The sequence below is a fragment of the Quercus lobata genome, chromosome 3, assembly GCF_001633185.2.
Source record: "Quercus lobata isolate SW786 chromosome 3, ValleyOak3.0 Primary Assembly, whole genome shotgun sequence".
Taxonomy (NCBI): Eukaryota; Viridiplantae; Streptophyta; class Magnoliopsida; order Fagales; family Fagaceae; genus Quercus; species Quercus lobata.
The window spans coordinates 38,614,122-38,640,985 of NC_044906.1; the positions used below are offsets into that span (position 1 = coordinate 38,614,122).

Here is a 26,864-nt window from a genome sequence, read left to right on the forward strand (position 1 = left end):
ATCCATCACTTAACGATATGGATTATTTTGACATATTACCAAAATGTTATGAACTAAATTGACACATTTAAGAGTTTATGAACCAAATTGAAATACAGAATAAAGGTTGGGGACGAAATATATAGTTTACCTGAGAAAATAAATAAGAAATACAAAACTTGTTGGAAAGTATATTTCAGTTTCCATGTTAATGAAGACCAATCAAGGGATTGATTTATAAGAGAAAATTAATGGGATTGATTGCTAGAGAGAATCATGGAATTGAGAAAATTAAAATGCAATGCAATTCAATTTTTTTTTTTTTTTTTTTTTTTTTTACTATTATATATAATCTCGTTATAAACATGGGTCTCTTGTAATGTATTATCAAGCCATGTAAATCAAGATATTAATCTTTTAGCGTTTAGTGGTGTGGTAGGTAGCCGAACCATGTGTATTTTCTCCTTATCTCTTTTCTCCTTATTTACGCTTCCACTTCTTCTTTTAACTCTCCATTGTTCTCTTTAATTTTCACAGAACCACTCATCCCTAAAAAAAAAAAAAAAAAAAAAAAAAAGAAAGAGAGAAATGAAACCCCAAAAAACCATTTGTGGCTTATTTTGCTAGGGTAATTCTTTGCATTGATCTAAATTTATATTTAGTCATTTTTAAATTTTGTTGTTTTGTGTTGTAACATTCTTTCGGCAATGTGGATATATATGGCTCTTGTCGGAGCATATAAGAAATTGTAAAATTTATGTCTAAATCTAAACATCGCTAAACATGTCTTGATTATAAAAGCACTAATGACACTAGAGTCATGGAAGAAATAGCAGTAGAGTTTGGGGCTTAATGATAAAGAAAAAAACACTTGTTTGACACACCTTGTTGTACACATCTTTACACATAAAAATTGCTCCAAAATTGTGACTTTAAATCACGATTTCCAACTTCAAAATCATGTTTTCCAATTATAATTTCAGCACAATTTTCGTGTGTAAAAGTGTGTAACAAAATATGTGTAATAAACACTAAAAAGTCATTTGGAATAAATTCCCAGGCCTTTGGTCTGGCTTCTCACAAAAAAAAAAAAAACACTAAAAAGTCCAATCGATTAGAATTTTGACCTAAACATCTTGATGGAATAACTTAAAAAGATAAAAATAAAAAAGATTTGGCCCCAAGTGGAAGTTATTGACAGAAGAATTAATTGAACACTTTATAAATCTCTCTCTTTATTGGGACAGACTCTAGAATTCTAAAGTGTACTCAAGCGAATGGCTCTGGGACCATAGAGAGTCAACTCGAACTCATTAGTCAGGATTCAGAACATAGAAGAAAGGCTGAATGTAGATAAATACCAAATCACTAATTCGTGGAATATTACCATTATTAAAGATTATAAACTGGGGCACCCTAATAATTAATATAAAGCAATGTCTAGTTAAGAATATTAGTTTTTTTATGTCTATATACCCTAACCTTTTGCTACTGATGGAGTATTATTGTTATCTCCTAGTTCCTTTTCAGAACAAGTTTGACCAGTTTTTTCTTTACACTCTGTTTTGAAGATGAAAATGAATGGGATGAAAAGAATTATTTTAAAATATTCTTTTTATTTTCTTATTTGGAAGTTTAAAAAAAAAAGAGTGAAAATACTATCCTCTTATATGGAAGTTTAGGTGAGAGGAAATGAGATGTATACGAGGGAACACTCATTTCTTACAACTTCCCTACTTATTTACTCCCAAAACATCTTATTCCCTCCCTTGTCAAAAATAAATAATATATGGAGTTTTCAAACAAAACATCATATTAAGATCTAGGTTCAATAATAAGAAAAAATTTCATTCTCAGCATACAAAATGTTCATCGACCAAAGTCTTGTACAACACAGTTTATACGAATCAAGATATTGAGACACTTTCTCAAAAGAAAGTTCCAGGGAAAGCATACAAAAATATATATATGATTTACACAATTTGGCTCCTTCCCCGTCTAAGGCTCTATACATTCAACTGGGGACGAAGAATTTTATAGCAGTATGTACTCGAATTCTAATCATGTTAAACTGAAGTTGGTTAGAATTGATTGGCTGAACCTGTAAACAATGTTGGATAAGAATCTTCAAATTCAAGGACGCCAACTGTTGCCTTTCATCTGAGGGAGAAGTGCACCAGCAGTATTAAAATTGCTGGTACTTTTCAGCCCATTCAAGTGTTGCCACTTTAGGTTTGCCCGGTTTACATGAGTGGAAGATCTTGTTATGAGGCTGACATGGGTTTGGCTTTGAAGAACTTGGCAACTGCCTGGTAAAGATTCTCTTCCTCAAAGGGCTTCGAGACATATCCATCCATCCCACATTTCAAGCACTCCTCATATGTGGCATGAATCACGTCGGCTGTCATGGCTAATATTGGCACATGCCACTCTCTCTTTCGATTAGCTCCTTCATCTATGGCTCCACCATTCATTTGCTCATTTGCTTTGCTCTCCATTAGGCGTATCCGACGGGTTGCCTCAAACCTGCAATTATAGGACAAATATACAGCTTTGTTGAGGTCAGTGTACCAATGAATTGTACTTCAAGAAGACTTATATCCTTCCACATTTTCCTTCATTCCAATGCCATAATATTTTATTTATACATAAGATAAAGATATAGGAACTCTTAATTTTAGGCACCTAAAACATTTCAAGTCCTTGAATGAACAGATATCATCTAGAAAGGGGTTTAATACCAAATAGCCCAAAATGTTTATTTGGAGATGAAAAATTACCGATTCTCACAAACTATTAGTAAATTGTGAATTTAATCATTTAACCTAACACTCTCCCTTCACTTGTGAGCCTAAATTGCCTTTTTAAATGGGAGGTAAGGTGGAGGCAGGGCTAGAACCCAGGACCTCCTGCTCTATTATGATGAAAAATAAATGATTCTTCCAAAAGTTTAAACTATAAGGATATGGTGAATTTAATCAGTTAATCTAGTAAGAGACTAATCACATAATAGAAAAAAAATGCTACAACATAATACAAATTGAGTTGTTAAAGCCAACTAAGCATAAGCATCACATAGCCTGAATTGAATAATTAAGACTTTGGTCAATTAACATGTTCGTTGAGAAATTTTTTTAAGTCTTATGATCAAGCTTGGGGTAAATAATGAGTTTGGTGCTAAAAATTATAACAGTTTTTCAGAAAGAAGTTTTAAATATCATTATCATGCAGAAATTTGGTTACACATTGAACCAACTAAAGCTATGATTCAGTAAACATATTTCTGTCTCCAAATGGTGAAAAATACATGCATTAACCACAAATCCCGTGATTTTTGCCACCAACTAGCTTCCTCCATAAACAACACCCTCTTCAATCCTGATCTTACATTCTCTGTTCTATCTCTCAGTATTTTTCTCCAATATCATTATCAGTCAAATTGAAGCTAATGAAACAACTACCAAACAAATAATAAAGTTAGGATATGTAGCAACAGTCTAATTCAAGACAGTTGAAATGCTCATCACAATGCTTTCAATTATTTTATTTTATTTTTTTACTTTTAAAAGTTTAGGGATAGAACATATATTAGTCAACAATAAAAAGCTAAATATATAGATTGCATTCAAGAATTTCAATACATACCCATCCATTTCTGGCATTTGAATATCCATGAAGCAGGCATCAAATTTATGTGGTAATTGAAGCAACGTCAGTGCAGCTTTGCCACTCTCAGCACAGTCTACATCAGCTCCAAACTTCTTTAGTGCACCTGCAGCAACTCTGCGGTTAACCATATTGTCATCAACCACTAAAATCTTCTTGCCACAAAGTAGGCTCTGCAGGAAAGGAGTTCCATTAGGCATGTCTTTCCCCTGTTGCCTCTTCTTCCCTATCCCTAGCACCTGCTGAAGACATGCAGCAACCATACTTGCCCTCAAAGGTTTCATGATGACAGTATCTGAAAATCCTGCCGCCTTTGCTTTATCAAATTCAGCATTACTGATATTCGTTGCTAGAAGAATCATCTTAGGCAAACTAAACACATGCCCATTCTGTTTCCGGTCCAATAGCTGAAAATTTAGACCACCTTCCTCACCAGAGACCCATATATCCTTTTCAACTAGAATTAAATCTGGCTGGAAGTTTCTGTCATAGTAAATAATGTAGCTTTACTCAACAAACTGAATCTTATAATTTCAACAGATTTGTCACAGAATTCTAATTTGAGGGGTGCGGTTTTACTCAAAAACTTCTTGAGGAGTTGTTATATGAACACAATTGAGTATTCCTTGATTCAATCAAAATTTTTTTTTTTTTGGTTGCTAATCTGTCCAATCAAGTTATTTATTGAAATGCACTCTCAGAAATTTAGTGAATCCTTTTACTAAAATCTAGTTTTCTTAGTCCATGACACCTGAGATATCATTGACATGGCTTTGCCTAAAGATTGAGATGCATTTTACATTCAAAACAAGGAAGAAGACAAGAAAGGAAAAAAATAAAAGAACTTACCGAGATGTCAGAGAACCATTTTTTCCACACATAGCAACAGCAATCTTGATGCTACTAGCGACTTTGACCAGGATACCAAGTCTATTTAAATGGTATTTGGTTACAGCAGCTCTAACTGGTTTCTCATCAACTACTATTGCTTTCAATCCTCTAAAACCAGAAGGCAAATCTTCAGAATTAGCCTTTTTCTTATCATTGTATGCATTTTTCTTACACCTCCCAAAAATGGCAGTAAATGAAAATGTGCTACCAACCTGAGGTCGGCTTATGAAACTTATCTGACCACCCATAAGCTCAACCAGACACTTACTAATGCTCAAGCCTATACCAGTTCCTCCATAATTTCTAGAGGTTGAGCTATCTGCCTGCATAAAGGGCATGAAAACTCGATCCTGAGCAGATAAGGGAATACCAATCCCTGTATCCTCTACGGATACCATCAAAGTGACGTCTTCAGATGCTTCATTAGTATTCAACATATTATGTGAAGCATCAGAACGAAATTCTTCATCAGCAATTAGATGCTTAAAGGTATCCCAACAGTTCCGCTCATCAGCAACTTCACAACCACTTAAGGTTTTAAACTGATGTCCACCACATAAAAATACACCTCCATCTGATCCTCCATTCAAAAAAGTTTCAGTTTTAAATACACCTCCACCTGATCCTCCATTCAAACAAGTTTCAGCTTTAAATACACCTCCATCCGATCCACCATTCAAACAATTTTCAGCTTTAAATACACCTCCATCCGATCCTCCATTCAAACAAGTATCAGCTTCTGCATTTACAGTGGCTTTTTCTTGTTCAGCTAGATGGACTTCAACAAATATATGTCCTCGTTCAGTGAACTGCCACATGCTCAATATAATTAATATCAAGTAGATTTGCAAGGGGGGGGAAGGAATTCAGTAGTGGGAAAAAAATCAAATAATGCAAAGTTTACGCTGAAGTTTTATTTGGGTCTGGCAAAAACCATAAAACCACCAGTACAGTAAATCATAAATCAAAGTAAAATTAACAATATGAGTAATCAACTAGTCATAATAGTATATTAAATCTTGAATGATCCACTTACTTTAACAGAGTTTCCCACAAGATTTGTAATAATTTGTCTGAACCTTCCCGGATCCCCCATAACAATTTCAGGAACTTTATCAGAAACAAACGCTGCCAGCTTCACTTCCCCAATTGGTTACATATCCAAGATGAAAGAATTGTAAAATGTGAAGAAGCATCATGAGCACCAGTCATTGGTATCAAAACCCCCACCAAGGTAAGAGAGAGAGAGAGAGAGAGAGAGAGAGAGAGAGTCAGTTTAAACATGAGAAGAACAAAACAAATGGAACTTCATATTCAAAAACTACAGGAGTGAAATGTAATAATGCAAAAAAATTAAGCGAAATGGGGGAATTTTTTTCCCTCACAGAAGGTCAAGCAACCACACCAACCACCAAAAAGATAATTAATACTCTCGACTTGCTAGTAGACGTACCTCAATGCCCTTGTTTCTAGACTTCTCAGAAAATAAAGAGAGAACATCATCTAGTATGGATCTGAGGTCAAATGGGACTGCCTCCAGCTCTAACTTGCGAGCTTCAATTTTTGCCCGGTCAAGCACCTCATTAATTAATGCTATCAGTGCCTTCCCACAGGCTTGAGCAGTTTGGGCATAATCTCTCTGCGTTGAACTTAACTCTGTATCTAGAAGCAGAGCCAGCATCCCTGCAAAATACACATAATAACAATTCATCATTCAATACGAAGTGTTCAAGTAAATAAAACATGACACCATCATATGAGAAAAATAAATAAATAAGAAGACTTGGAACATACCGAGGATGCCATTCATGGGTGTTCTGATTTCATGAGAAACAGTAGCTAGAAACTGGCAACAAGATCACAAGAATTGCTCATATTAAAAGGTTGAAGCTTGTAAACTGAGTTGAAGTCTACTTTACAAAAATGTTGGGAACAATACCTGAGATTTTGCAACGTCAGCAGCTTCTGCACGAACTTTCAGTTCTTGCATTTCATGGAAATCATCCTCAACTTTAGCAATGTGACTTGCTGCAGTATATAAAATATAACCCACCAGTAAACCAATCACAAACGTAAAGAACGCAGTGGTTAGTGCTGCCCATGACATAGGTGCCTTCTCATGATATCTGCTCAACATCCAAAATGAGCATATATGAGTCAAAAATCCTGGAACTCTTCATCTACCTTCTAAAATAATGATCAATGACTGGGTGCACTTACCTACATATCATTTGATGCTTCCTGAAAGGATCTCCAAAATCAAGCTTGCTCTCATGGAAATGAGACATGTCTACATCTTGACATTGGTGACCGTACATGGCTAGGGGATCAGAGGAGTTGGTGATATCATACACATTCACTAATATCGCCTGATTCGCAGCAAGTTGCCCAAGTAAATTCTCCACAAGGGACTCAACATCAAAGGCTCCACCAACATATCTGCTTTGTATCAAAATTTCATTAACAAAAAGGCATCTAGCCAAAACTTCCACATTAACATGTCCAAAATTAAGTTGAAAAACTGAAAGCCAACAATTCTAAGCTCTTGTCCAATATAAGACCATCAGAACATACTTTAAGGGAAACAAACTGCAAAAGAAATTAACCAGAATAAAATCACACCCAACTAATATCCTGACTTTACAACACTTAGTGTCCATTTGGGAATAGCTTATTTAGCTTTTTGCTAAAAAAAATTGCTAAAAATGTGTTAAAGTATTCTTGTACCTTGAAAAAATTTGAAAAAGTGAAAAAAGGTGGGAAAAAGAGAGGTTTTAAAAAGTTCTACATAAAAACTAAAAGCTAAAAGCTGAAGTTGATGCCAAATAGGCTCTAAGTGTGCTTTTGGCATCAGCTTATTTAGCTTTTTGTTGATTGTTTTTTTGTTGAAAATGTGCTAAAGTACAATTTTATTTTGAAAAAATGAAATTTTTAAAAGCTGTATTTAAAAGCTAAAAGTTAAAAACAGCAATTGTGGTTGGGGTAAAAACAGCAGTGGAGACAGTTTCGTCAGCGGGGATGATTGTAGGTGGCAGTAGGTGCTAACAAGGTAAATTTGGATAAACTCATAAATATAGGAGAAATAAGGAAAAGCAAAAACCAACTGAGATACGAGAATCGTAATGTAATATATTGGCACATAATGATAGCGGAGGAAGGGTTATTGTACAACTAAACTCTAAGACATCTTGAATCCACAATGCTAAAAATCTGGAACAACAGTTGACAGAAAGTAATCTAACTGAAATTTATTGATGATTTACTTGAATTTTTGTTTTATAGCTTGGGATCAATCCAAGGCTCAAAAATTCGTAGGTTCAATCTTCAATGCCTAATTGCTTTATGATATAAATCAAGCAATAGTTAATAACCAGCTTGAAAAAATCTCAACTCCAATAAAGCCAATTGATGCACAATTGTTAACAAAATCAACCGGATACTTGGGCACATGGCCACATGGGTAATAGGCTCACCTTTGATTTTGATTTTAATGAGATCTTCCATAATTTTCTCATGATTCTTTTCTATATCAAGTTGTTCGTGAATGTTCTCAACAACCTTATCTTTTACTCTTTGATGCAGTAATTTTCAACTTGCAATGGTAAGACTTGATCTTGTTCAGCATCATCAATATTTTCTTTGAAATTTGGCCTCAAATTGTCAACCCCAAATCAATGTTTTCTCTTGGAGCTTGAATATGAAACTTACTGAAACAGTTTCATACGCAATAATCTTGACTTGGTGGTTGTATAATGAAAATTTTCAATACCACCATTTTATTTATATCAATTCACAGGTCATAATCATAACATGAATAACACAACATATAATAATAATCATAAGTGGAAAAGAAAAAGAAATAGGCCAATGTTTATTTCACTCTTTATCAAAAATAGAATATATTTCATCCTTAACTTGACGCACTTTATACTCTTGTAAATCATCCCAACATTCACCCAAATTACTGTCTAGCTTATTTAATACAATTCTTACCTTTTCCTCTTCACAGATCTCCTAGCAATCAAAATAGTCTTCTAAATTACTCAACCAATCTGTGCAATCTTCTTTATGCACTATTCCATAAATAAAATAAAATAAGAATTTATTATTTCTAGGTATTCATTTACATTTTTGCTTATCACAAGCGAGATCTCACAACTTGAAGTTATTATTTATAGGTATTCATAAGTCCATAACACCACCTTTTGAACTTTAATTGTAGTCTAGATGGTATACACCCCTTAATTGTTGTCAACATAGCAGTTCTTGTCAGCTTCATCATTTGGCTACTAGACCTAGCAAGTAAAGCTAAGGCTCTGATATCAACTCTCACAGCATGATTACGACAAAAGGGCTATTGCATTACTAGACCCTAACAACACTCTGATTCATAAGGCTAGATAAGAGAAAACAAGCTGACTAAAATTTTATTGATAAGTGACTTGAACTTTAATTTTACAACTTGGTAAGCATTTTAAAGGCTTCATATACGGCATACCTACTCTACAAGGGAATTTATAGTTAATATTACCATATAAAGACTTAATTTTGACTAAAATACCTACAAAAACAACCACAAACAAGAAAATAACACCCTACTTTTGAAAAGTGAAAACTGAAAAAATAATAATGAAAGTCTTCCAACAGCAGCTAATGTTATATCTCCAATATGAAATCTTGTCAAATTACTGCCACCATTCAAGTGATTTCATTTCCACAAAGCACATGGAGAAAAAAGATAAACTTCAAAGTTAGTAAATGTGTCATTAAAGCTCCAGCAATAATAGAATGCCAAATTCTTGTTCCTATTATTCCCAAAACCAATTTAGATTGGTCTTCTAGTCTATCGTTTATATCTAATCTAAATTCAATCTGTTCATGAACTGTCATATACAGACACTGAAAAACATTAAACCAACCATTAATAATTAACTTAGTATTCCAATCAGGAAGGCAAGCTCGGAGGACTGACCCTGCAGTTGATTCAATGCGCTCTGGCACTGTTGCACTCGCAGAGAGCTTGGATTTGTAAACAGGGAATGTAAGCACAACACCAAGATGATGAGATCCTAGAAGCCTGAAGGGACTAGTCAAAACAGCTTTACCGGTAGCCCTCGCCCTCAAAATGTTTTCTCGGTCTTCCTACATCATCCAAAGGAAAAATTGCAGGCCATATGAAGAACCAAGTTTACATATTACTCGATATCATGAAATCCAAACAAGATAAGCAAAGTGAAGGTCACAATTTCTGAAGTATACCTCTCCTGACATCATGTCAAGTGATGCAAGGTAAGAAAGGCTTTCCTGAGAGAATATCACAGGTGCGTACTCATCTCGCACCGGGGAAGGCTCCCTCTCCATTGTCTTTATTGTCCAACCATGTTGTCTCTCAAAATTTTCCCTGTCTGAATCCATTACTCTCTGTGCATAGGCCACACCACTCAGTAATGGCCGCTCAAAAGCGGTTCTAGCTGTGTACTCCGCAAATGTTTCCTGCATTTTTCGCAATTAAACATACAAAATCAACTACATTTGATAGTAATCAGAGTGAATCAAAATTCCATTTATTTTCCTGTCTTGGTCTCCTCAAAAAATGAAATATTAACTCCACTAATCTTCTACACTTAGTTCACTAAGATTTAGCTAATATTTTGATTTATATAGCAACAATGACTCAGTGACACCAGGAAATGTCAAAAAAAAAATCCCAAAATTTTCCTCAATAAACTGGCAACAAATACATAACCTTAACAAGTTTAGATTAAAATTCAAGAACAAACCTGATCAATTGCTGAAGGGTTCTTGTAGTAATGGAAAGTGGAAACGAGGATGGCAAGGGCGTGCACATGATTAACACTAACACTAAACTGATCTTGTAACATCCTAGCTCTCTGATCACACATGCTTACCAGTAAATCCTTCCTCCTTACTCTGTTATCAGCATCTATGCGATTGTACACTGTCATGCTCAAGAAAACCATCACCACGATCCAAATCAGAAGCAACGTTAGTAGCCAGTCCCTGATGGCTTGAATGAACCCTCTTTTGCACCCCATTTGCTCGTTCAACCTCACAGCCACAGAGTGGTGCTGTTGAGTCTGACTCTGCTGTGTCTTCGAACCCATCACCACAATTCTCTCTCTGACGACTCTTTTGCTTTTTCTTCTTCTTCTTCTTGTTTCTCTAATATCCACTTCATATCTAAGCTAGAAAAACCCCCCAAGTCATGCATACGCATATATATACCAACTTTTCATAAAGTACTGGCAATTTTTACAGACACACCTTTTTCTGATATAGGAAAGAAAAAGAAAAAGGTTACTACTGGTAAACTACAAGTAATTTTTTCATTACAGCATTGTTTTGCGTGATTCAAAGCTTCATAAAGAGCATAAGTTACACCCACAAGGCCACAGCCAAAAAAACCAAGCAAAATTTATACGGTAGAGACTAGAAAGAGAAGAGGTATAAGAAAGACCCAGAATTTGAAAAGCGGAATACTCAATTCTGAGAGACAAGCATGGTTCTCAAAAGATGGAAAAACTTAAAAATAAAAAAAGCTCATTTTCCAAAGAACAACCTCCCTCTCACAGTGTGTGTCAAAAGGTCTGTTTCTCTCTGTCTTAGGCCTTTGAATGATTAAAAAAAAAAGAATAGAAAAGTACAGAGTGTAATCTCAAATAATGTTTTCTTCTCCAACTCGAATCAAAAGCGTGAAGTTTTAGTTAGAAACAACCAGACAAAGAAGAGCACGTTCACTGCTTTTATTCCTTATATTATAATCAACCAAATGCCACAGATTGACCAACCTTAAATAAAAACACAGACACACACACAGCAAACAGCGAAGCAAAAACACAGCCCAGAAGCAGAATGAGAGAGAGAGAGAGAGAGAGAGAGTAACAACTCTAAAAAGAGACAGAGATGTAGTAGTTATTGTTGTAAGAAAAAATGTTTACCTGTAGAACTAGCTTAGGCTAGGAGGAGAGAGAGAGAGAGAGAGAGAGAGAGAGAGGTACAATGAATGAACACAGTAGGAAAAGAGTTTTTGTTTTTGTATAATACTTTGATTTTATTTTCATGTGAGGGAGTTCTTCAACTGTTTGTCCTATGCTTTTTAAAGTAACAAAGAAAAAATATATATAACACTGAATCGAATTTTTAGGATTTTCCAAGATACGCTCTTGTCTCCTTGGTCCTCTCTCTCTCTCTCTCTCTCTCTAAAAGTCCATCCTCTATGTCTCTCTGGCCTCTTCTTTATAATAATGTATTTCACACCACGCCCTGTCTCCTCCCTCTCTCTCTCTCTCTCTCTCTCTCTCTTCTTTTCCATTTCCTGAGCTAAACCCATTGACACTGATGGCTGATTTTTTTTTTCCAAATTGAACAACTATAGCCATATTGAACATCTTTGATAGGTTTGAAGCTAGAATTGGGTCTGGCTGACCCCAAAAGTTCTTTATCTATTTTAATATGAAGATATCAATAAAAGCTTCAAAATGGGTAATAATAACAAAACCCATAACGTAATTTTGGTTGGTCAGTTAATAGAATTGTACACATGTTGTTTTCTTTATGTATCATAGTGGAAAGTAAAAAAACTCACATTTTGTCCCACTTCTGGGTTCTCCTTTCTTTTCTTTTCTTTTCTTTTTTCCAAATTTAAGTTAGAGAGAGAAAATTAACACACACAAAAAAAGAAAAAAAAAAAAAAAAAAAAAAAAGAAAAAAAAAAAAAAAAAGGGGCAAGAGAGAGAGAGAGGGAGGGTGTGTTTGGAATGGGATTTAATTTAGTCTGTGGGGAATGGGTAGAAATCGCAATCACAAATCTTTGCGAGAATGACATGGCCACACAGCCCAGATCTCACTCCAATCTCAATTACATCTTTGCCCCTTCTTTCTTTGTTCAAATCTCAAATTTAACCCTCTCATGGAATTGTTTTATAGGGCTTATGATTATAAATTAGGACTTTCAATCTTCTTCTCTCTTTTTTTCTCTTTTGTTTTCTTGATTGTACAGCCTCTAGTTTAATCATTGCATGTACATGTGATTTAACGACAGTACACATGTATTTCATTTAAAGCCGGGTAGTTAATGATATCATTATCATGGTTTCAGCCTAGAAATTATAAATTTTACTAGCATTAAAATTATTAGTTTACAGATTTTGGGATATTTTTGACTTGCCAGGAAAATTAAAGGAAGAAAGAAGCTAATTTGTATTCAGAAAAAATAAATAAATAAATGGAGAGAGAAGAAGAAGCAGCTTATTTTGTAGTGTAGTTTGCGCCAGTTTTCAATGGGTCTAAAATCGTAATTTTAAATCATTACTTTTTAAATTTGTACTCTTTGTTTTTTCAAAGGATTAAGTAACATGTTTTTCAAACAATCGAGTAGGTGAGAATTGGGAAAAATGAAGTGCAAGTTGAACGCCTTAATGGCTCCCCTTCCATCCAAATTGGTCATAAGGATTAAGGGTAGGAAGTATGCATGCTGAGAATGACTTGTTTGTTAGGTCGGAGACCAACAAATGGGGTTCATCAAAGGCACTTCATTGATTAAGCTAGTAAAGAAAACTATAGAATGAGTTTAAGAAAAATTATAAATAAGGTAATAGAATGCACATTGTTGTCTCTGGTTGAGATGGGTTTATATAGTGTGTCCTCAATGGTGGTTGGTGGGGTTCTACGCAGGCATGAAGTGACCTAAGTACCTAACATCACATTATCCCCCCCCCCCCCCCCCCCAATGATTTGTAAGGGAGGGGTGCATTGGTTGAGGGCACCTTCCCCATGATTATAAGGGGGAGTCCTATCATATCACATAAAATGCTAATCATGGTAGGTGTTGACATTGAACTTTAGTCTCCTATGGGAGAGAGAAAATTTTACTTCTATTGTTTGAAAATTTTACTTCTATTGTTTGACCCTATTCACCTAGCAACATGAATACGATGTGTGTGCTTGAAGGTGTTCTTTACATACTCCTTGTATGCATTAGAGATTTTAATTTGAAATTTTGAGTAAGCCACCAACCATTGGAATTTTGAACAATAATTGGTGGCCTATATCTAATTGATTTATTTTTATTTAATATAAACAGGTCTTCAAACTAAGAGCTAGATTATGGGGGTTTTAATTATGTGTGAAAAAGAAGTTAAGCACCCCACAATATCCATCTGATGACAGTTATATTTCATTTATTATCTTTCATATGATTTTAAAAATTGGGCTTGTTAGCTTTTGAAACAGAGGTGAATGTCTCAATATTGTCATACATGTATCAAGAATGATATATATATATATATATATATATATGTGATTTTATTGGAAACAAATTTCAGACCTTAGATTTCATATTTTTATTATCTTGGTATTTTTAAGGGTTTCTACTTTCTAGAGGGTCAATGGTGGAATGCAATAGAAATTCCAACATTGCCTGCTAGAATCGGAGTTTTTTTTTTTGGTCATATTCTAGATCTCATTGTGGTTTGATGATAAAGAACTATCATCAGGAATGGACACCATAGGTTATAACTCTCTTAAAAAAAAAGAGATCTCATTGTAGTCCAACAAAAGGGGACTTTTTTTTTTTTTTTTTTTCAATTTTGGAGTGTTTTTCAAGCCATGGGTGTATTTCCCCCTTCTTCTTTTTTTTTTTTTTTTTGATTCATATGCAGTGCCATAAAGGTCACAATACCTCAGGAGCTCTTAAAGGAGACTGGTGTCAAGGTGCCCTAACTAGAAGGCTCAACATTCATAGGTTAGGGGCCAGCTTTCATCCAAGTGTTATGACATTTATGGCTCTATTTTACTCCATGGAGTTTTTTAGAGTTTAACATGACTAAGTAAATATAGTATAAGCATTCAGTAACATTTTAGAGTGAGATTTGGATACCTTGCCCAGCTAAACTCTGGCTAAGAATTGCTCCAAGCTTAACTACTCGAGCAACATTCTAACAGAGTTTCCGCAGTGTGAACTTTGGCTGGGTGAGATTGTAATTATTGTCCCTCAAAGTGAATAGCCCACATGAAATATATTTCCCCTTAGATCAAAGGTTTAGAAACTAGGTTACAACAGTTTAGAGTGAGAATATACATCTCAAATTTTTACCTTATTTGGAAAGTGATTTGGTTTGTAAATATTGTTTTCTAAAAAAAAAAATCTATTTTAGACCTAAAAATCATCTTTAAAATCAAAACTATTCTTAGATTTGTTTTCTAAAACCATTCTCATATCTGTTTTTCAAAATAATTCTCTAATATGTTTTCCAAAAGAAATTTCAAATCTGTTATTAACATATCCCATCAAACATGCATGGCATATTCACAAAGTATACACTCACATTGCACTTAGAAAATAATTTTTGAAGTTTGAAAACAATCATTGAGATTGAAAACGGTTTTTGAGATTAAAGTGACTTTTTAGATATAAAAATAAATATGAAATTTAAGACAAATATTTGAAAAAAAAATTGAAAATAGATTTTTTTTTTTTTTTTTAGAGAATTTCAACCTATGACGTCCGCTCTTGATGATAGTTTAAAAAAAAATAGTTTCAATTATTAGATCAAACAATTTCTAAAAAAAAAAATCTTAAAAAAAAAAAAAAAAAAGAACATTGTTCTACCCAAAAGTAGTGTTTGCTAGGATGGAGACGCATACATGTTCATTCTGTGGTGTATGCACTCCGAGGTAGATTTCCAAATTCATGATGTTTCCAGAAAATGAAATTAAAACGTAGGTAAATTTAAACAACATGTTATCACTCAAATCATCCTTCGCCATACATCATATTAATAATAGAACATTAAAAAAATGGAAAAATAGTACAAAGCAATAAAAGATTAAGGAGGAGAATATGAGTTATGATAAAAATCTATACCTCACCCTTTTAGTACCTTACAGGGATGTAGATAAGCGGTAGATTGAAATCGGTTGTCATAGTTGTTAGTTTGTTTAGACCTCTTAAATTAGATTGTTTAACTTAATATATTAGTCAAGTGACTACTTAGGTTAATTATGAGATTTAGGTTAAACAAGGATAGATCATATCATGCACAGCAGCGGAAAAATAAAGAACACAGTGATATGATCACCCAAGAAAACCAATGAAACAAACCATTTCAAGATAAAAACTTAGGAAAGATTTGACCTAACTATCCTCAAGGTAAAACAAATCCACTATAAGAGAATTGAAGTTTTTAGAATAAGATTTAACCTAAATCTATTACTACCTCCAATAATAACTTACTGACACGACCACGTGTAAGCTCCGAATCTACAGACTCATTCTCTCTTGAATTTGCACCACACAAGCACCCACACTTGTGACTTTGAGATCTCACTCAAAGGTTTCAGATCACAGCTTGTTGATCTTTGCAACAACTAGATTCCACGAGTACTTGATTGTAGATCTTGTTCTGGTAAATACTTGTAGAGTTAGAAGGTATAGAACCTCTCAGATCTTATAGGAGTAACTCACAAGTCTTCCAAGAGTCATCAAAATGTAGCTAGGGTTTTCTTTTTATACATAAGAGTGTTGGACTAAAACCTTAAATGTTTTCGCAGGCTTGAGCTTGTTTAAAAATCTACAGATATCATTTTTCTGCGATTTTTGATCAATCGAGCTTCACATAATTTCAATTATTTTTCCTGTAACTTGTATATTCTTGAGTCTTGACATAAAACACTTTGAGCAATGTCTAACACCTATTCTAAACATGTTTTTGTTTTTGATTTGCCAACATATACAAATTGAGACTCTAAACATTTAATCATAAATCTTTAGAACCTAACAATAGTTGTATGTGTAAATCAGCAACTCAAACAAATGTGAGATTTTGGGTGTTTTGGTGGAGAACCCTAAGACTAATGAAATGGTGGCTAAAGGATCATGAAATAGTGAGTGTGTGTAATTGACAAATTGTGAGAAAATATAGCTTTCCAAGTTCCAACAACTAAAGGTCAGAAAACTCAATCAAGCCTTCACAAATTATGTGAGATGTGCAATAGATACAAACCATCTTCCTCATCGTCGATGACATTCACATTTCCTTTCATAGGTAAAGGATTGGTTTTAACATTAGGAGTCCCAAAAAAACCTGAAATCTCTTGGTCAATTAGATCCTATATACAATGTCTCAAATGGCATCGATTATCCATAGAGTCTCATACTTATCCATAATGAAAATAACAAGGTAATTTAGGGTCGTGGTCTTTAGGAACATGCTATAATATTATGGTTTAGGTATTATAGGGGTGATCAAATTCTTCTTAACCAAGACAGGGTATAATTGAGATACCAGCATAGGTAATGGGTGAGACTTTTGTGATTCCTTCCTTTCTACTAGAAAATTGGCGGTTTTTTGGGGGTGGTTTCAATTACTTTTGTGGATGCTTGCACTATTTGGGTTAGCTTAGGTTGGTTTTGGATAAGTTGGATAATGAAGATGGAAGGGATTCTTTCTGCTTGCTAGCATATTCTTGGCTATCATTTGGAAGTCACCCTTTCTTTTTTGCAAGGCCTTATTATATTACTCCACCAACTTTGACAAGGTTGAGGTATCCAACATCCTTTTGCTTTTTAGGGCATCCTCTATTCTCTCCCTAATTGAACCCAACTCCTAATGTCAAAGCCATAAATTTTATTTTAAGGGCCAACCTAAATATATCAATAATTTTGTTTTTCGTAAAATATCGTGCGTGCACACTCACTCACTTACACACACACATATAAGAAAATTTCATCAACTCAGACTTATACAATTTAAGGTATTTATTTTCTTTCAATAATTCATGTGTAATTATATTTTTAATTATATTAATCACAATTAATAGTTTTTAAACTTTCTAAATTAAGATTTATGTTTAATAAATTAAAGATTACACCTTAGAGTTACTAATAGTTTTAGAAAACAAAAAATTTATAAAAATCAATTATTTATTTTTCTATAAAAAAATTACTAATTTCAATTAAATTAAATTGTAAATGTCACTTTTATATGACTTAACATATATATACAATATAAAATAAGAGAAATATAATAAAAATAATAGTAAATTAAAATATTTTCTTTTGTTTATGGATGACAAAGTACGTGTCCCATACTCTTAATCACAAAAATCATTGCATCTTTTCTTCTAATGAAAAAAAAAAAAAAGTTTTATTATTGACTTACCTCCAGTACATTTTTAACTGGACATGTTTTTTTATTTTAAATATACAATGGCAAGTGGTAATGAGTTTTAATCCCTATATTTTATTTAGTTAGTAAGTGATGTGGAAGTCTTTCATTAAAATAAAATGAAATTTTTTATAAAAAAAAAAAAAAAAAAAAAACCAAACTCCTCTCCAAACCCTTTTACAAATGAGATATATTTATATATATTATTGGAAACATATTTTTAATGCTCCTAAAGTTAATGAGCTATATATGGCAACAAAATTGAATATTAAAAGAAAAAAAAATGAGGCATTAATACTTTAAATGAGTATTTATATAATTCATTTAAAATATACAGGGGCCATAATCTTGTCAAAATTCGCCCCCCAAAAAAAAATTAATCTTCTCAAAGAAAAAAGGGCGGCCATTAAGTAAAATTATGTCACAAAAATTATTTGAGCAACCTAGAAACCCTCTCCTTTTTTTGATAACTCAATTGTTATAAGAAATTAAGGGCATGGAATTTAAATCTTAATTCTTCTTATAAATGAGACAAGATAATACAACAAAAATACAAGATTTTTTTTTTACTAACATTCATCCTTTAAAAACATTAGTAGGTGTGATGCAATGGATGTAACCTTGACATGAGATTTAAACAGTAGTTGATGTTTGATTTGTTTAAAGGGAATATCTCTTGATGGAATATGGGGATTGCATGGGGACCATATTTTAAACAAGTCAGGCGGAGGAAAGGACCAAAAGGAGAGGGTTTGGTTTGTCCTCTTGCAAAGGTTTTGAAGTCTATCTATTTTTTGTGCCACTCAAAGTGTGTTAAAATGTAGGGGTAGTGTCGGCCATGTGGTAAGCTAAGATATGCTAGTCAAGGCCAGCCATCACTGTCCCAAACAAAAGTCTATGTTTCTATGTTTCTATTGTTCAATAAATGATAATCATGTCCTTCTGCCATGCCTCCCTCACATGGCCAGGTGCTTGCCTCACCTTTGCTCCTGCCCTGACCTGCCCTGCCCTGATTCTCCTAAAGGTTCTGCACATGCATGCCCAAATTGGCTCTCCTGTGGTCCCATATCTTTACTTTTTATTGGGCCATGTGATGCATTCTGGCCTGAATCCAATGGTTACTACGCCTATTTCCCGTATTAGTAGACTGAGGGTGAGATTGAGGCAAAATTTGCTAAATAGCATCTTTTTAGAAAAATATTAGATAAAAAGTATGCGGTCGAAAGTAATTAGCAAGTTGGACTATTTTTAAAATTTGAGTTTGTAAAATTCGAGTTCCAATCCAAAATCGAGCTTCACAAACTCAATTTACTCTTGGATTAATCTGACATGGATTTAAAAATAAATTTTTTTTAAAAAAAAAAAAACAAAAAAAAACAAAGGTGCTCGAGTTTACGAAACTCGAGTACCTCTGATATTTTTTTTTCCCTGCTTGAAACTTGAGTTCCTTGCAAGTAATTTTTTTTTTTTTTTTTTAAATAGAACTCGAGGTTACTACGCTCAAGTTCCATTTTTTTTTTTTTTTAATCCATGTCAGATGAATCCAAGAGTAAATCGAGTTTGGGAAACTTGATTTTGGGTTGGAACTCGAGTTTCACAAACTCGAGTTCCAAAAACAATCCAACTTACTAAATTGTTTCATTCGCATACTATTTTACTAATATTTTTCCAAAAATATGATGTTCAGCAAATTTTGCCGTGAGATTGATATCAGTTTTAAGTTTTTAACTTTTATATATAGCTTTTTAAAATCTTTTTTTTTCAAAATTTTTGAAGTTACAAATATACTTTAGTACACTTTTGTCAAAAAAATTCCAGCAAAATGCTAGGTTGTTTCCAAATGGACACTAAGTATATTGAAAGGCCGTTCCTAAAAAAATAAAAATGTATATTGCAAGGCTGAGCCTTGTTGCTCAACTGCTTGGCTTCGCTTAATATTTGTTTGAAAACAATTTATTTAACTTTTTGTTAAAAACATTTTGCAAAAAGTATGTTAAAGTATATTTGTACTTTGAAAAAAAAAAGATTTTAAAAAGTTGTGCATAAAAACTAAAAGCAAAAAAACTAGCTTATAATCCAATGACAAACGAATACTTTGTATGTCTATGACATTTGGAGTTTAAATCCTCTCTCTGTTGTCATAACTATTGATTTATCAAAAAAACCTTGTAACTAAATTGATTAGTACATTTTGGTGTTTCCAATAGAGATATTTGTTCGGTTATGTAAAGCCTAGTTTGTGTTCGATTCAGATTATGACCCGACCTGAATTAGAAGCGTTACGATTTTAAATGGTTGATTTTATGAGGCTTAGTCTATAGAGTGGAGGCTTAGGCAATAGGCTTACCCCTGAATTTTTTTTTGGCCCTTTTTAGCCCAATTGTGGATCCATTGTGTGGGATATAAAAATATTGTTTCTTTAGATTAAGGTTTGCTGTGTTGTTGATTCTCAAAAAAAAAAAAGGTTTGCTGTGTTGTTGAGAGAAAAAAATTTGCATTACTGCATCTTGTAAAATTTTTCTAAAATAGTGAAATTACTGCAACTTCATAAATGTAGGCAAATTGATGAAGCAAGTAATTTATTGTGTTGTGTGTGATTGTTTTCTTTCTTACAATTTTTCTTTCATATTTTTGCATCTTATAAATCTGAGAATTTGTGTAAATTTCCCATAATATTTAGAATTCAAATCTCATTTCTCTGATGTAACTATTGAATTATAAGAAAAATAAATGTTAGACTAAATCTATTTTTTTTCCTTGAAGTTTGAGATTGTTTATATTTTGCCCATTTACATACCAGCATTTTTATTTTAATCCCTTTGATTCCATTTTCATATGGATTTCAAAGTCTATTTAGTAATGCTTGGTTTTATATGAGTGATTGACTTAAATGGAAATGGAGTCAAAATCAAAATAATTCCAAACTTATAGGATCTAAAATTTATTTTAGTTCTTTTAGTCGAGTAAGGGTCAAATAATTCGGTTTGCAAAACAGTTTATTAGAAAATACTACATTTCTAAAAGGAAGTGAGGAAAATGTAACATTGAACTATTTTTGAAAAATTAGAAATTGTGACATAATTAATCATTGTGAAATGAAATTAGGATTCTAGCAAATAGTTTAATGACCATATTAGTAATTCTACCATAAAAAAAGGCATAAATAAATTAGTATTATCGCAGATCTGGATTTTTTTTTTTTTTTTTTTTTTTTTTGAGAATATCGCAGATCTGGATTTGATTTAAGGTAGAGGTATCTAAAAAATATACTTGTGCCAAATAAATTGCCAATTGACTTATATAAAAAAGTTCGTTGACGTCGTACCAAGAACCTAGAACCAAATCATATCTTCATCTTGATGTTACGTCTGCTTTGCATTTTTTCTTTATCATTTTCCCAGGAAACTGTCCAATGATATTGTTAATTTAGCTTGTAAGAATCTATTCAAAATTCTCTTGTAATCTGAAATCGGATGAACTTGGCGTGGATTACACTAGTCCTGTTACATCAAAAGCTGCTTTTTAAATGTAACATATATATATATATATATATTTTTTTTTTTTTTTTTAAGTCCCGTGAAACCGTGTCGTGCATAAAATTCTTAGGGAGGTTCTAGTCTAAGGGTCTGTTTGGATTAAGCTTATTTTTACTGAAATTAAAAACTGAAATTGAAAACACTGTAACAAAATATTTTTTAAATGTGTGAATAGTGCCATGGAACCCATTTTTAACTAAAAAGTTACTAAAAAGCGGAATCTGTGGGTCCGTGAACAGTACACGGATGCACTATTAACCGAGAAAAAGTCAACATTTGCGGCTGAACAGTGATGAACAGTAGCCGATTACTCCTGAAACGCGAAAAAAAAAAAAAAAAAAAAAGGGGACACGTTTACTGTAACATGGGTCCCATACCCAAAATGCAAACGCTGAAACGCAGTAAATCGTGCAAACCAAACGCTCACTAAGTATCAATACTATAATTCTAATAAAATCTTGAAATCTTCAATGTAATCTCCATTAAATAATGGAAAAAAAAAAATCGTTGTTGTAATCTCTCTTCTATCAATTTTTTCTTAATAAGAAGATTGTAACTTTATTAAGAAGAAAATACAAATTTTACATCTTGAGTAAAAGCGAACTCAATAAAAGTAAAATTTTCAGCTATCCAAGTTATATAATTACTAATACTCTTATCATGCTAAGTCAAGATATGAACAAGGCAATTGCCTTATCTTCTAATATGCATGACTAAAATATGTCGAAAATCCTTAAACTTGTGTCAAATCCTATCAATTACATCGGCTTTAGTAACTGGCGGTTCACTAGATCCATTCAAGGCGTCAAATACAATCTTTGAGCCATCCTCCATTGCCATTGCCTCACTCTCCAACAGTCCCAGTGGGCAATGTAATTTCTTGCTTAGAGCCGCTGTAACACGGTCAGCACAGTCTCGAATTCGCACCCCAACCCCAGATGATTGATCAGCTCCAAACGTAGCACCATCAGCATTTAGTTTGTACCAAGGGGAAACAAGAGGTACCCACCGTGCGTCATCTACATTTGTAGCCCGAGATAGCTTAAGGTTAGCCGTTTGAAACTCATTTAACAGTTACCTAGCCTTTTGTACTAATATTGATCCGTGTAGTCTAGCCCTTCCCTAACGCACTTTGTTCCTACTGAACCATAAACACCACGCTACCATGATAATTAGCTCCATTAGCTCATCCCCAAACTTACGAATATACATTAAGTACCACAAAAAATATGCAAATTTGGGGAAGACCATTCCATATGCATCAAACGAAATACTAGTGAGGTTCCACACTACACAAGCTAAACTACACTGCCAGAAAATGTGCCCACCACTTTTTGCTCCAAAGTATTATCTAAAACAAATAATCTTAATCTAAAATTTAATATGGCTCAACTCGCAAGTAAATAAGGCATGTCTTATTGTCCTAATCATTACCAAAGTGATTAAAAATTGTCAAGGGCGCCATAAGCGTATTGATTTAGGAAATATTTTTTTTAAAAAAAAATTTATGGGAAAAAAATAATTAATTATTTTGACAACTTTTTTTTTTATTTTTTTATTTATGAAAGTTGTGTTAAAATTTTCTAAAATAGTATATTAACAATTTTTCTAAAGACATACATTAAATAATACTTTTTGGTGTTCCTAACGACATTTAAATCCCCATTTCCTTTTGGAACTATCTAATTGTAAAAATAAAAATAAAAACGATTAACAACTAACGATGTGCTCCATTTGCATTTGTCCCCTAGCATTTCACTATTTTTTTAGGTTGTATTTGATTTCTTTGGTTGTAAGGAACAAATATAGTCCTAAGATTAGACGCATAGCTTAGCATAATGGGCAATGAGCAACTTTATGTCTCCTACTCATCTAAACAATGAGCAAATGTGACCTTCCAAATTCAATTGAGCCATTGCCTAAAAAGATAGGGGGAAAAATTCGAGAGGTTCAAATAGACTGTATCTGGTGCCAACATGATTTCTCAAACCTTGTGAAGCAAAGATACGGGACAAATGTATTTTATAGTATAAAAGATCAGGCGTGTCTCTTTACCTTTTCTCGTTCTTTTTTTTAATACTAATTACTACAAAAAGTGTTAGGCTAACTTGGACCTAGACTCCTTTGAGGCTTTGACTAATTCCACCAACACTCTCTATGTCATGTGTAACGGGAACCATTGTTGCTTAAGGGAAACTATTTCTATCGAAGTTCACGTGAATAAGCACGTACACAAATGATTTTTTTTTTTTTTTTTCGTGAATAAAGTATACAATGATTTAAATCAATATTTTGAGTTTATTTTGGAATCAGTATATATCAATGTATCTTTTCACAATTTAAATATAAATAAATAACGTTATATAAAAAATTCATAGTTTATATTTTCATTAATCAACATAAATTTATTAACTCACATAACAATCAAACTCTAAACACATAATAACGGGTAACCTTTCAACCCAAAAATCTATTAAATTACAATGTGAATGAACTACTCATCTCATTAAAATAAAATATACCAAATGAGAAACTAAGTACAAGGGTGGGAGTGATCTAATTGCTCAAGAGTAAGAGTTTGGGAATTTATTCCTATAAAATTAAAGGTTCAGTGAAATCTATTAATATCAATTTACAAGATCCATTAAGGTTTGACTCCCAATAAAAATTTTACGCTGCAAAAATTATGTATACAAGTATCCGGCTAATGATATATAAAGGTTCACCAACGTTGTCTCATTTGGTTTTCTGAGCACATTGTTGATCAATATATGTACCTTAAGTTCAGTAGAAGTATATGTATTTTTTAAGGCCTAAATATGAATGGCATACCACTTGGAAGTAGTGATTTGGTTTTGCCATGTAAGACATTCTATATGATATGAAGCTATTGTTGGATATATTTCAAAAATAATTTACTTTTGTGAATATGTAAACAAGAACAACCTACAAATCTAATCATAAACAAGAACACAATTAGATTCAATATATAAAAAGAAATATGTACAATAATTAAATAACTTAGAGACCAAATACGTGAAAAATGAATGATGCAAAATTGATCAAGTCTTGTGCTTGATACAATCCCCTTTATGCAAATTTGGCGGCTCACACAATTACTTGTGCTTAGAGACTATTACATGTTTGTCTCCTAGGATAAAATGATCAACAGCTTTGAGAAGAAGCATTGTAAAATCTGTGCTTAGCAAATTGTGTTAGGTTCTAAGACTTTAGGAACTAATGTATTAGAACTTCAATTTGTATATGTTGGTAAATCATGATCAAAACATTTAGTCTAGGTTTAGACTTGCTCAAAGTTTGGTTTAAATTAAGTTTGGAATTGAGTAATTGTAGGAAATTACTATTCAATTTCTACAAAACTCAATCGATTGAAAATTAGATTCGATCGATCAAAATTCGTAGATCAGTAAAAATTAGCAAACGTAAAAGGCCATAACTTATCTGTTTGAAGCCCAAATCACAATCTGTTTTTTCCAATATTTAAAGGACATCATAAGCTAACCCTAGAGAGGGTTTTCAGAGTTCTTTTTAGAGAGATTAGAGTACATCTTGTGCCTCTTTTGTAGATCTAGGGTTTTGTACCCAAAATCTCTCTCAGGTCTTTGTTGAGTTGTGTGTTAACACTTTTGTGAGATCTGAGAGGTGTTTACCTTCATACACACACATAGAGCTATCAAGATCAAGATTTGCATCAAGAACTTGATGGTGGTTTCAGTTGCTACATAAAGAACTTTAAAGAAGATCCAAAACCTTTGAGTGGAGGCTCAAAGTCACAAGCAGAAGAACTTGTAGTTGCTGCAAATCAAGGAAAGAAGTAGTCTGTGGACTCGGAGCTATCATGGAGTCGTGATAGTAAGTTTTCTACTCGAGGTAGTAATAGGATGTTAGTGGTCTAAATCTTATTGTACAAACTTCAATTCTTTCATAATGGATTTAGGATAGCTAAGTTAAATCCTCCTCAGGTTTTTTACCGGTTTGTTTTTCTTGGGTGATCATATCATTGTGTTCTTCATTTTCCGCTGTTTTACATGATATGATTGTTATATTTTTTAACCTAAATTTGAATAATAAACCTAAGTATTCTCTTGGTTAATTAATTAGGTTAAACAATCTAGTTTACAAGAGTCTAAAAACATACAAATTGAACTATGTCTCTTTATCTCTATTTGACTCTATATTCACTACAACAAAATATATTTTCAGTGATGAAAAAATTTGTCACTAAAAGTCCATTTTTTTCATTGCTAAGAACCTTTAGCGAAGAAATGTACTAATTAGCGACAAAACTCATTTCGTTGCTAAAACCCCGTTGCTGAAAGTCTTGGCGACGAAAAATTTCATCACTAAAAAAAAAAAAAAAAAACTTTTAGCAATGAAAATGTTTCGTTGCTAAATATTTTCCTTGCTAAAAACACTATTCAGTGACGAAAATATTTCGTCACTAAAAACACTTTAGTTTATTAAACCATATTTAGTGATGAATAATTTCGTCACTATTTTCGTCACTAAAAACACTTTAGTTTATTAAACCATATTTAGTGACGAATAATTTCGTCACTAAAACTATGTTCGAGTACATATAGTGACGAAAAAGTTTGTCACTAAAACTATTTTTAAGAAAATCCAGGCACATATAGCGACAAAAATTTTCGTCACTAAACCATTTCTTACAAATTTTTGCTACATTTAGTGATGAAATATTTCGTCACTAAAACAATTTTTCGTTGTTATATTTGTGACGAAAAAATTCTTCACTAAAACTTATTTTCTGTTTTTTTTTTTTTTCATGACTTTGATATTAACCTGTAACCTGTCATTACATTATTAAAACCCATATTTGAATAACATTTATTTCAATAACTCAAGATGTTTTATAACAATACAAAAAATGTAGCATAATATAATTAGAACTAACGAAAGATGTCCTCATATGTCTTCAAGTAATGCCAAAGGTCAATCCCCCAAAAGCCACCAATAAGAAATCTGCACAAATATAAAAACAATACTACATTAAAATCATAAAGTAAAAATATTAACTATGTTAAACATTTCTAACAATGCATTAAGAGTAGCCACACCAATGAATTAAAATAACAACTCCTAATGTATAAGTTACACAAAGCAAATATAGATTTTCAAGTGTAATATAATACAATTAGTTTCAAATAATGCATCAAAAAAAGTAGTCACACCATGTAGTGTGGGTCAATTGCTAAAATAAAGTACTAACCAAAAAGTGTATTAACTTGAAGTTGAACTACCCCCATAGGTAAGAGCGTCATCATAACCCTTGCTCCTCAAAAAGTTAAGAATATTCTTTTGGACATCTTCTTGCTTAGCTCGTGCCTCTTGATCCCTAGCTCGCTCCTCTTGGTCCCTATCTCGCTGCTCTTAACATATACCATAACACCATAACCAATGGGATTGGTTTTTTCAGGTAAATGTTACATGAAGGAAACACATGAAAATCTATATCACAGAAGACAACATATAATACTAAATTTATCCAAAAAAAAAACATATTATTATTATTATTGATAAGTAATGGAACTTCAATGCACATTCTTGAAAGTCTTAAAAATAG

The 26,864-nt window shown here is 32.8% G+C and overlaps 1 protein-coding gene across 2 annotated transcripts; it reads right to left on the reverse strand.

Moving 5' to 3' along the window:
• Nucleotides 1-1,802: 1,802 nt before the first annotated feature.
• On the reverse strand, nucleotides 1,803-11,755 carry LOC115981664 (histidine kinase 4). Of its 2 annotated transcripts, XM_031103953.1 has the most exons (12): nucleotides 11,496-11,755; nucleotides 10,317-10,737; nucleotides 9,796-10,029; nucleotides 9,509-9,678; nucleotides 6,757-6,975; nucleotides 6,476-6,662; nucleotides 6,331-6,382; nucleotides 5,990-6,219; nucleotides 5,573-5,671; nucleotides 4,495-5,345; nucleotides 3,625-4,128; nucleotides 1,803-2,505 (listed from the first exon to the last, which is right to left on the reverse strand). In XM_031103953.1, the coding sequence occupies exons 2-12, from the start codon at nucleotides 10,659-10,661 to the stop codon at nucleotides 2,244-2,246; spliced, it is 3,153 nt and encodes a 1,050-aa protein (XP_030959813.1). In that variant the 5' UTR covers nucleotides 10,662-10,737; nucleotides 11,496-11,755; the 3' UTR covers nucleotides 1,803-2,243. The 2 variants fall into 2 exon arrangements, with proteins under 2 accessions (XP_030959813.1, XP_030959812.1); XM_031103952.1 differs by lacking the exon at nucleotides 11,496-11,755 and having other exon boundaries at nucleotides 10,317-11,461.
• Between the last annotated feature and the right edge of the window lie 15,109 nt (nucleotides 11,756-26,864).